This window comes from Halyomorpha halys, unplaced genomic scaffold (genome assembly GCF_000696795.3).
Source record: "Halyomorpha halys isolate HHAL.00 unplaced genomic scaffold, Hhal_1.1 Scaffold257.1, whole genome shotgun sequence".
Taxonomy (NCBI): Eukaryota; Metazoa; Arthropoda; class Insecta; order Hemiptera; family Pentatomidae; genus Halyomorpha; species Halyomorpha halys.
In genome coordinates this window covers 972,478-985,010 of record NW_027104967.1, presented here as the reverse complement: position 1 = coordinate 985,010, position 12,533 = coordinate 972,478, and the positions used below count along the sequence as shown (strand labels likewise).

At 29.2% G+C, this 12,533-nt stretch overlaps 1 protein-coding gene across 1 annotated transcript in view; it reads left to right on the top strand.

Moving 5' to 3' along the window:
• The window catches only part of LOC106680343 (EF-hand domain-containing protein 1), a 19,209-nt gene that overhangs the window by 5,210 nt on the left and 1,466 nt on the right, over positions 1-12,533 (top strand). The window contains exons 5-11 of the mRNA XM_014419969.3: positions 257-423; positions 1,821-2,008; positions 4,057-4,162; positions 4,389-4,506; positions 6,446-6,574; positions 7,616-7,764; positions 10,633-10,706. Of these exons, the coding sequence (XP_014275455.1) occupies positions 257-423; positions 1,821-2,008; positions 4,057-4,162; positions 4,389-4,506; positions 6,446-6,574; positions 7,616-7,764; positions 10,633-10,706 (931 nt within the window). The remainder of the gene's footprint in view (positions 1-256; positions 424-1,820; positions 2,009-4,056; positions 4,163-4,388; positions 4,507-6,445; positions 6,575-7,615; positions 7,765-10,632; positions 10,707-12,533) is intronic.

The window sequence follows — 12,533 nt, the reverse complement described above, 5'->3', positions numbered from 1 at the left end:
AGAGGCGTTTTAATAAGAGTTTTTCTAGGATTTTGCCCATAATGGGCAGGAGCGAAATAGGACGGTAGGAAGATGGATATTCAAGTGGTCTAATTTATTAAAAGTGAAAATAATGTATTCTTAAAAATTAAAATACAGATAAGACCTATAAGTACTTTACAAGCATTTAGATAAATAATTTAGTATTTAAACAAAAAAATTAAACTAATTCTTATTAAGTAAAATAGTAACTAATTATTTATGTCATTTTCCCAAGGCCTGGCTTGAGAGCCAAGGTATAGAACTGGACAGGCCGGAGGATTTGCCAATTGACCCTTATACACAAAAAAGGGGAGCTGTAAATAAAGTACAACAAAGGGTTACGCCAAACGTTGATGAGGACAAGCTGAAGAAGTATCTCGACTATGATGGACGCATCTTGAGGTATTGAAATTTATCGAAACCCGCTTTCTATCAAATACCATTCGCAAACTATAAACGCCATAATGCTTAAACATATCAGTGATTATACATAAAATACATTTTACTTAATGAGACAATGGAAAACAATTTTCCCTGAAAACATTTTAATCTCTTTTTAATTGATTCAAGAAAGTTACTTAAAAATTGTAGAATAATTCAACGCTTTAAAAGCTAGTTTGTTCGTTTGGTTGTTTAGTGGCGCCAAACTTCATTGGTCATCAACGCCATTTATATTTTATTTAATTTTGCTAATATTCGTTAAATTTTATTTATTTTTTAATTTGATTATTTCATTTATTTTATTTTATTATTATTATTATTTTTTTTTCCTTCCGATCAAGTTATATTTTTGTCAGTAAGTTTTGTGATTTCAAAAACTGAAACACCAATTCTATTGCCTTATCATCGTCTCCAAGCTAGACTTAGATGGCCTTCCTGGAATTATTGCAAATCTTTAGTGTGCCCTCACACCAAAGACGTGCCCTAAATGTGAAATCTGCAAATTCCACAGCAATGGACCAAAATACTTACTTTTATGATAAAATAAAATATTATACCAAGACTGAAATATACTTCTTGCAGACTAGGATGCAATAGCTTAGAGTTAAGTTACTTTATGTTTAATAGCTAAGGATAGCTTAGTAATAATAATGAATATGTTTATAGCTGGGAGGTATGTAGAAGAGAAAGAGGAGATGGCCACGATGTAGGAGCCAATAACATTTATGGTATTTTATAGCTAAGAAGACGGATTGGTTAATTGCTACTCTGGGTTACAGGGAGGGGATTTATGTTTAGTAAGATACTAGTAAAAAGGAGGAGTAGGGTACTCTAGGAAATCTTTGTGATTCCGTGGGGATTGGCCCAATAATATGTTACTATAATATTGTTAGACAAATTACAGCATTTACGGTTTATGTTTGAGGGCCATTTCCATCAGGTGTTCCTTACAGCAATGCGAAATTGGATACATAGGGATGGATGCCTGGTAGAGCAAACAAATGAGAGAGCATCTTCCTGTTATCCAAAATTTGCTAGTTAGGTCTAACCTATGTACCATATTTCTTATTCAGTACAGAATCAAGAAATAACGATATAGTTTCAAATAATTGTTGAACAATTTTTATAATAAAAATCACTCAATGCAAAGGGTGCCTAGGTATTTCTTCTTTTAAAGTAATTAAAAAAATAAAAAAGGGAAATGACAATTTATTTGACCGTCTTTTGGAAGACAGATATAGATAGCACCCAATTGGGTAATATAAGACAAAAAAATAATTAAATAGAAAAAATTAATCGTTCTTAAACCATTTAATTAATGTTTTTTATATACAACTAATCAAAAATTTTGTTGATAGGTTTTATGCAGTATGGGATCGAAGGACGGAAGAAAATGGAATTCTTGAAAAATACAAGATTTACTATTATTTAGCAGATGATACTTTCGATATATATGAGGACCAGGACATAGGAGAAATGAGGATCTTCGACTCCAAAGCTATATTGAAGAAGGCTAAAATCCCCAAGGCTATGAATACTTTGAAAAGTAATTTGATTTGATTGGCGATTGATTAGCCATATTTATGCTTGTTGAATTTTGTAGAAAATTTAATGTATAGTGCATCTAAGATGAGCTTGCCTTTAGGGGAAGGAAACTCGTGCACCCTCTATCCTAGCTCCTTCTCTGCTCCTCACCATAACAACCCCCTGCTTCCGGGAACAAACCAAGTCCGAAACTTGGCAACGCCCAAACAGTTCGGGTTGGGGTAGGTACTTAGAACGCTTCTCTCCCCCCCCCCTCTTCTCGGATTCCTAGATTACGAATACGGGAGGTTATTCGTTTCTATAGGTTATACTTTATCTTTAACTGGAACTGTTTCTTATTGATTCTTGTTTTATTTTGTAGGTAAATATATAGGCAATTCTGTTCTGGCATGCTATTTAAGAACGCAGTATCTACCAATAAGTCATTTTTGAGGTTTTATAGCCATTGTGGTCAGAAAACAACTACCTCTTTTTAAGTTTAAATTTGTTGTTAAACTGATAGTGCAACAATTTTCTTAATTTTAATGTTTTAAAATGTAGTATATTTGGTACTAGAATGGGATTAACTGTTGTAGAATGGGATTAATAAATGCAGTAATTTATGGCTTTTAATAACAGAGGGAACATTGATTGGACCACTCTCAGCCTCTGTTTTCATGAATTTAAATAAGTTAATAATTACATTTTTAATTTGAGAGTGATGTTTTTCTTCTACTTTAGGAAAAATAGTCCAGTCAACTGAGTAGGTCAGTTGCAACAACAACTTCTGACTATCCAGAACCGTACTAAGCATGCTCCATAGTACAGTCAGTAGTAGTGAGAAGAATGGAGGGTTGGCGGGGGCACATCTATCCACTCTCTTTACCCACAGGCAAATTCATCTTAGATCCACTTTAGTTTAATTTATTATAAAAGTCATTTTACATAGCCATATAATTTTCCAGATATAAGCAAAAACCATATGATTTTTACCTACTACTTCCACTTCATCCCAAACTCAAGTGTAAACAGGAGTGACTTTTTGGAATGTAATGTGCTATTGTTACTAAACTTTATAAAAAAAAGGTCTCTGTTTTATACAGTGTCTAATTTTACTAAACTGATATTTTTCTTTTCCATATTTTAATAACTACATTGTTAAAAAAAAAAAAACTTAATTACCCACTTTGGTGTCAAATTTAATATACTACAAATTTTTTGAGAATACATTTTTCACCAAACTTCTTAGTTTCATAAATATAAATTGAAAACCGATGAATTTTACACCATTCACTTGTGTGGACTGAATACCAATCGGTAATAGGTGGTATTTTTTATGATATAATGTTCAGGTGGTATTAAACAACATAAGGGGAGCGCTTCTTTATTTTTGAATGCTCGAGTTGTCTTATTTCACTGAATTATACCTTGGTTACAAATGTTTGTAATCGTAATGATGAGAAACAGAGCTTCAAAGATATAATTTCCTATTAAAAGTTCTCTAGAGATAGAACTTTGTCATATTAAGTTCTAATATTAAGATCCTTAATTTTACAACTTGGCATTGAGACCAGTGGCGTAGCGTGGGTGTCAGTCATACGAGGTGGAGGAACAGAATGAAATGGTTCAAAGCTTTACAAGATTATTATTTGTTATGAAATTTTGAACCCCTCTCCACTACGCTACGCTACGCCACGAATAGAGAGTTATTTGTTATAAATGGTTTCTAAGGGAGAATACAATTTTGTCAGTTGCCTTGTCTAACCAAGGCGACGATATGTGTCATTGACGATAAATTGTTCATCATGATCCATCTCGATTCAGAGACATATATAATAAATCTACCGTGGGTGCAAATACATTCGAATTCTAGAAAAAATTACAACTTAAGGTTTAGACCTATCGTTATTTATTTAAAAACACTAAATTTTGAGATCATAGGCCTTCTATAGGTCAATATTCTAACAAACAAAAATTATCACAAGACTGGGTCAGTAACATGTAATATGATTAATCTATAAAGATTTTATCAATATGTTAAAAATTAATGATTAAATAAATTTGTTGCAGAGGATTTGATACCTATAGTGCACGAACCGAGTGATGATGATGTTTTGCAATTCTATTCTCCATATGATTTGATAGTTGGAAAAACTGTTTTCCTCATGGGAAGGAGGTAGGCATATTTTTGTATTTCATTATTCACCCAACTTACGTGTTTATAAGAAGGCAAGGATTTGGTTTATATATATCTATGTATATATATTTATCAAAAAACTAAAAGATATTTTAGTTATTTAACACATTAAATGACATCAGAAAATCCTTGTCTATTTTCTTGTTTTTTCATAAATAAAATACTAATTAAAACTTTTAATTTATTTGTTTGTGATAATTACCAGATTCTACTTATACGACTGCGACGAGTTCACTAGGAAATATTACAATAAGGTTTTTAGAATAGAACAACCGAAAGTGGAAATACCTCAAGAAACGGATCGTCATGTAACGTCTTACAAGGTAATTTTTTTTAAAGAAATAATTTAAAACTTTATAGAAAAAAATTGTTAAAAACGTAAATTAAATAAAAACGAAGAAATTAATTAAAAATCTAAGTGAGTATTAAATGAAAACTAACATTAATTATGCCCTATATATTAAATGTGGAGGAATAATTCGCAGATCTTATATAGCATGCGCAAATATCTAATAAAATAAATGAGAATCACATTCCTTTCAAACCTCAGCGAAGTAATTTTTTTTTTACTATCAGAGAGAAACACTTTATTCAAACAGTATAATTATAAATATATAACCTATTTGGTCATTCACAATCATATTCTATTAAATATAAAAAGTATTCGACATACATGAATAAAAAAAATAAATAGATTTAAATAAAAGTGTTAGTGATATCTGAACCGTTTGAGTCTACAATATAATTGGGTGGCGCAGATAAGAAAAATATTGAAGAGCTTCGGAATGTATGACCCGATACTACTTAATGATCCGGTAAGTATCAAAATTAGAATGGGGGAGATCTTGGATATATACAGGGAATTTGTCAAGGATAAAGACCTCTTGTTATTAAGATAATCGACCTATAACTCGTGGTACAGTAGGGTCTTCATTAAAACGGATCCTCAAAGCTACCCAAAAATCAGTTACCCTATAACTCACTTGAGAATAATTGTCCAACTACGACTTTCCGGTAAATATGCAATTACTCTAAGTGTCAGTCCACACAAATATACTTTGGACCCACAGAAGCTTTGTCCAGCTTGTGATGGGGCGGCCCTGGAGGATTGTTTCCATTGTTTGACAAATTGCCCCGCGTATCATGAGAACCGAATCCGATGCATGCCGAAGCTAAGCAATGTAAGCCGAAATCAGTTGTATGAATTTCCGTCTGTACCCTCAGGATTGGACCTTAAACTGTTTTTTAAATATGTACCCAAAACCTTTTGTTTAGAGCTTGACACCTATCGCCTCAATAGGAGGTATAGTTTTTGTTTTGTTTTCTAATATTATTAAATATGAAGTAACGTTTTTGTTTTATTCTAATGAATGTGGATATCCCAGCATGGGTCTATTGTTTGTTATTAGTTTATATAAACGATCTTTAACTCACCATTTTTATAAAAGTACTACAATTGATTATCTATTTCATGTATTTTACAGGCTAATTTACGGGGGTTGCCCTATAAATAAATTATTATTATTAAATAAAAGTGATAAACATATAAGTGATAATTATAAAAAGTTATAAATATTTAAAAATAAGGGATAATAAATATAAAAATAACAAATACAAAAAATAATAAATATAAAATTATAAAAAGTATATGTATTAAATTTCAAAAATATATAAAGAGTCTGTAATGGAATATTGATACATATTGATAGAAAACGAAGGATATAGCTTGATGAAATGAAGAGAAATAACTTCATGCACATTTTTAAAATTATTTCACATTTGTGCAAATACGCTAGCCACGTAATTTCAGATTTTTAACAACAACTCATGAAAATTCCAACTACTTCAATACAATTTTCGAATTCCGAACTACTGCCCATGGACCGCTTACATATAACCTATTACAAATAACTGGTAGGTGTTTTAATCGATGTCATTTTTAATTAAATATATCTCTTATTTATTTCTTATTCTGAATTATATTAATATAAGTTACATTAACTTGCATTAAACTCGGTTGGCATTGTGAAAATGTATTAACTTAATGAGTAATACAAATAATAACCGGCCATTACACGTCACCATTTGAGATACCCTTGTTTTATTCTATTATAATTCACTAGATAACTAAAAGTAATTATTGTAAAATTATTAATTAATCACTCAGAAAATATTTTACTAATAGGATTGGGTTATTTATTTTGTTGTTTTTCGTTAAATTGAAAGAATAATATTTACATCTTCAGTATTATTTTCTTTCAGACGATACCCAAATACACTGGTTTCGGAAGTCATTTCGATTCTATGCTATCGTATTATCACATTGATCCTAATTCAGCGAATGTCGTCGATAAAATGGACTTCATCAGATTTCTGCAAAGCGGCGCTAAGGTAAGCGGATTTATGTAAATAATTCAGATAATTTTAATCAATTTTATATATGTTTACTGGAGTACATCAAGGTTATATTCAGGGCCCCATCCTCTGCAAACTTCATAGGTATCTCAGCACATTGATTAAGTATTGAGGCAATTATAGTAATCGATGAATTACGTAATATTTTTTTCATTTGATGTTTCTGATGTTCATTTAAAACTTGTATCTTCTTGATAATTATCTTTAATATATTTTTGTTTTTCTTCTTTTTAATTTTATATTATTAGAAGTTATTTACTTTATGATTTATGTATGATAGATGGTTTTATTTTATTCGTTTTCTTTTTATTTATTAATTTTATACATTTGATACAAACATTATTGCATGTCTATCATATTTGTTTAAATATTGAAGATATATAAAAAATTATTTATATTTTTTTATTAATAATTATTCTTATTTTTTCCAATTATGTCATTATTACTGATATTTATGATGTATTATAATTTCGTTATTTTTATTTTTTAAATTAGGCGTTTTACTTTAAGACGCTGAAGCCCATTTTCAATGCCTATTATATTATTCTCCCTGAATATATATAGAATATTTAAAAAAAAATTACAGATTTTTTTTATTCAGAATTTTAAACTCTGGCATCTCGAATTGGCTTTTCAATGCAGAATACTTCGTATATTGTATTAAGAAGAGGAAAATGTATGTCAAAAATTTGGCTCCAAATAATTTTAGTTGAAATTTTACTGTATTTACTGATCCGTATTTCTTCATTGGATCCAAAATTAATTTCAACAAATCTTCCTGTTTTCAAACTAAAAAGAGGAATCTTGGGTTCCTTCAGCGAAGTCAGCAAATATTTTAAAAAACATGGACGATCAATGTGATGGTTGAATGTTTGCCGCCCTTGCGGAGTGATATTTATAAGTATGTAGTATTGTTACTAATAAATTGTAAAGTCGTAAGGTTATAACAAAATAAGCTTTTTGAACATTGAAGGTGAATGAGTATTTAACGAGATTTTTGTTTTTGTAAATTGAAAGAAATTGAGATATACTGCTGAAATGGACTACGTACACCCTGAAGACCAAAACAGACAGTTCATTATCGAGTATAGGTTGGCTGATGGCCATATGATGATACACGAAATCCGGCAGAGAAACAGTGGTTTCGTAGGAGGCAGATTTTTAAAGTAAGTATTTTCGTAACTCCATTTTTTTTTTTCAAAATTAAAATAGTTTTCAAACGTGAGATTCGGGTAATATGGAAATACTATGAGAACGAGCACAGCAATAGTCCAAATTGGAAACGTTTAAAAAAAGTAATAAACCAATAATTATGTATAACATAATGGTCTGTAATAAACCATGAACTAGTTATTTGCTAACCCTTATAGTACAAGAGCCCAAGAGGAGAAAAAAGTCAGTTATATCACCCCAATTTTTGATTACTTAATTGAAAACTATGTATGATTACTAGTCAAAATTGATGAGTCTGCCAAGTATAGGTAGGGGGAATAAAAGATGGCGGCTGTTCCAAAACGTTAAAAATAATTAATTTTTTATTCGGAGCTCTATATCTTTAAAACTACCAACAACAATAGAAAATCTAAGAGGCCATCATTTAAAGTAGAGTAAATGTGCTAAAATGTAAGCCCTAGTAGATCTATTTACGTTCAATAGTTCTCAAGATATATAGCCTTTTAAAAAGTAACATTTCATAAAAATGTATGGAACGTACTGATAGATCAGTACTTAAAATAAATTGATTTATAGTTGTTCGGACAAATTTTCATTAGCGAAATTTATATTCATATGTGAATATCATAAAAACCACTACCCGTATGAAGATAAGTGTCATAAACTACTTTATAGTAAGTTAAATTTCCTTTATTTGGAGTGTTGGCAGACATATGTGCGTCTTATGGGTCTAAAGAGATATTTTTCAAAAATCCAACATTTTATACGAACAACTAGAAATTAACATTTTGTGAGTTTATTTTGTCTACTACTGCTACAAAGATAAATATTATTAACTATTTTATAGTAAATTTAACTAGCTTTAATTTGAGTGCAGAGAGACATCTGTAAGTCCAATGGTTTTTGAAATTAAGTTTTTTATAAATAAAACTTGTTGTCCGAACAACTATAAATCAGTTTATTTTTGCAAATATGATGGAAAATAATATTCCTACGAAGGTAAATGTCATAAACTACTTTATACAACTAGCTTTAATTTGAATGCTAATAGACATCTGTAGGTCACATAGTTCCTGAGAGATAGATTTCTCAAAACAAATTAACTAACAACTGATATTATATATTTTAGTAAATTTTTATGAAATGTTGCTTTTTAAAAGACTATATCTCGAGAACTATTGAACGTAAATAGCTCTATTAGGGCTAATATTTCAGCAAATTTACTCTACATTAAATAATGTTATTTTAGATTTTGTAGTGTTGTTGTTTGTTTTTAAGATATAGAGCTCCGAATGAAAAATTAATGTTTTTTAACGTTTTGAAACAGTCACCATTTGGTATTCCCCCTACCTATACTTGGCAGACTCATCAGTTTTGACTAGTAATTATACATAGTTTTCATTAACGTAATCAAAAATGGGGTTGAAATAACTGTCTTTTTTTCTTCCCAGTCTTGGTACTGTTATATGTGTTCCGAAGTTTCTATCTGTGGAGGTGGAATGTAGAGAGGAAGAAAGGATGATAGGGAGATAGAGTGTGAAGGAGAGGGAAATTATTTAAATATGTTTACATCTCCAAATATGATGATCCTAATTCATGTTGATTATTATTATTTATTTATCATGTCGATTATCATTATTTATTTATCATGTTGATTATTATTTTTTATTTATCATGTTGATTATTATTATTTATTTAATTTATAATCTTAAACACTTTCTTGAGACTGGTAAATTTTTTTAAATAAATAATTTAATTACTATCCGTTTTAGTCTCAACACATTTTATTTTTCTTATAAGTCCGACGTTTCGGCCAATCCAGCCATCCTCAGGGACAATCTACTTAATACAATTTTGGAATTATATAATTTAAAAATTCTAACTCCATGCAGGCTATTCTGCCCAAGTCAAAACAACAAGCATTGTTGCGATAATGTTTTAACAAATAGTGACTGTGATAATTGATTTTAATTTTGGTTTTAATGTGAATATTGACTAATTAGAAATTGTTGTTTTGACCTGGGCAGAATAGCCTGCATGGAGTTAGAGTTTTTAAATCATATAATTCCCAAACTGTATTAAGTAGATTGTCCCTGAGGAGGGATTGGTCGAAACGTCGGACTTATAAGAAAAATAAAATGTGTTGAGACTAAAATGGATAGTAATTAAATTATTTATTTATTATAACGAAGAAAAAAATATATAACAAAACTGAAAAAAATACAAAATTGAATACACGCATAAATTATGATAACTAAGTTAATTCAACCCATAAAATAAAATTAAAGCATACAAAATAATTTAAACATTCATGAAAGTAATTTACAATATACATAAGAAATCAATAGCTCAACAGACTATGTAAACCTAAACACTAAATACACTTGATAACATAAGACATGTAAATGATCAATTTAAAATATTTGTACTACAGTAAAATTAATTGCGCAATAATTAAAAATTAACTTAAATTTTTACTTTTCTGTTTGAAAATGAGGCAAAATATATCACAGTAAAAGAGTTTGGTTTCCTTAGAATTTTATTAATAGGAGAATAAGAGGCATAATTGTATTGAACTAAAGGAACATTATAGGAAGTATTTTTGACCTTGAACATGTGTTTTTTTTTACATCCGAATAATGTCCCTCATTATGATCAGAGATACTAAAATTAATGAGTTTTAAAAGTTCTTGATGTTAATTTTAAAATATAATATCGTCTGTAGGGATACCGGATCACTGTTAATTCTGCGAGTTTGAAGAAATTCCAAATTTATTTGTGAATTATATAGTAATAAAAAATTTATTTTAAATACCCACAATTTCATATAATTAATTATTGTACGCAATGTTATTTTCCAGACACTCCTTAGTTCCTAAGCCTGGAACAAATCCGGATAATCCAGAATACTTTAGCCCTCATGACTTCAGGCTCGGTTAGTATTATTTATTATTATCTTATTTTGTTAAGTTTAAACGTACTATATAATATATGGTATTAGTATTTTTATTTTTACAAATGTTTTTGTAGACTTATATTTCATGAATCATTCAAGTAAAATTTGTTGTATCTGAGATACATTAGACCAGGCCATTCAAATGGGATAAATGGAAAATAAATTTGAATGTTTTAGATTTAAATATTTCCCTCCTCGTCGATAGCATTACAGGCAAGGCGGGACAAGTGCAAAAATAAATTATAAAGTTTGACTTTGGTAGGCTATTAAAAATTTAATTTTGAGATTTGGAACATTGTCAATAAGTATTTGATAATATTTCTCTTTATCAAAATAATTTTATACTAATTAGTATGTTTATTTCATGATAAAAAAAAAAATTGAAAAACCCAATGTAGGGCTGTTTAATGCACACTTTTTTCAAAGAAATAGGGTAATATCATAAATGAATTTCATTATTGTTGTGATTGTAAAAGAATTAATAATTAATTATTGATAAATTGATAATTAAAAATTAAAATAATTAATAATTAACTAATATAATTGAAAAGCTCATATGGTGAAAGCATAAAACCTGTTCCTGCTCCCCCTAAATTTTACACCGACAATATTATTTTAAATTGGTCATAATTCCATTGCTATGCATTTTTTCCTGTAAAGTCCAGGGAGTAAAAAAACGATATAAAGTTCCACAGGTTAAATGAATAGGAGAATTAAAATTTTTAATGAATACCTTCAAGAAACTTAAGGAAGTTTTTTCTATAACTTTGAAAAATTGCATTTAAATTAAAACAACAAAATCCTTTTTTTCCTTAATAAATTCTATATTTCATATATATTTATAATAAATAAATAAATGATATATTAATAAAGTAATAAAATTGTATTTATTTACATTAGGAAAAACATCTCATTAAGACTGTAAAATGGGATGACATATGGTTCACATTTACTCTTCCTTTTTTTTTTTTAACATTCGCTGTTAAACCAACACAAAAATTTTAGAGGGTAATGCAGAATTTAGTTCAAATCAACGATTTTCAGCGCCTTTTGATAATTAATCAACACTATATAGCATCAACTTATAGTAAAAGTTTTCATCAAATGTTGATGAATTGTTCTCAACTGATTTATTAACAATCTGAGGAAATACACTTCTCCACTTCTCTCCTACAGCTGTAAAATGAAAATAACTAGCCCTAAAAATGCACTTTCCCCGACGTATCTTACCTACTTATACTGGGATTTTCCAGTTCGGATTACTTAGTCATTTGCTTTTTTGTATAGAAATCTTCAATGACGTTTTTTATGACACCAACCCCACCTTTGCCATAAGATTATCGACTGCACATGGGCATATTGAATTACTCTAACTGCTCGATGTTTCTTGAGAATATTCGTTCGAAATTATTTTTTTTTAATGTTCACTTTAAGTTACCTATTTATGGAAAATATAGTAAGATAACCAAATGCGATCGTGCAAAATTTTTAATTTTAAAAAAGTTTAAAAGTTTCGAAATTTATGTCAAAACTCGAATTTGAGGTCCAAATAACTAAGACTCTCAAAATGCTGCGTCCGTCTGTAAACAGCTTACGTCAAAAGGGAAATTTCGTACGAAACTGAAAGTACTTATTTAAGACTGATATATGCCTGGGATGTTACAACTTTTTCAGTAAAATCGGTTGACCGAAAGTGTCCCTTTACAGAGTAATTTTTTTTTTCTTTTTTTTTTAGTGCTACCAATGGGTAGTTTCTCTACACGCCTGTATCACTCGATTATATATTAAAGAAAAATCAAATTTACT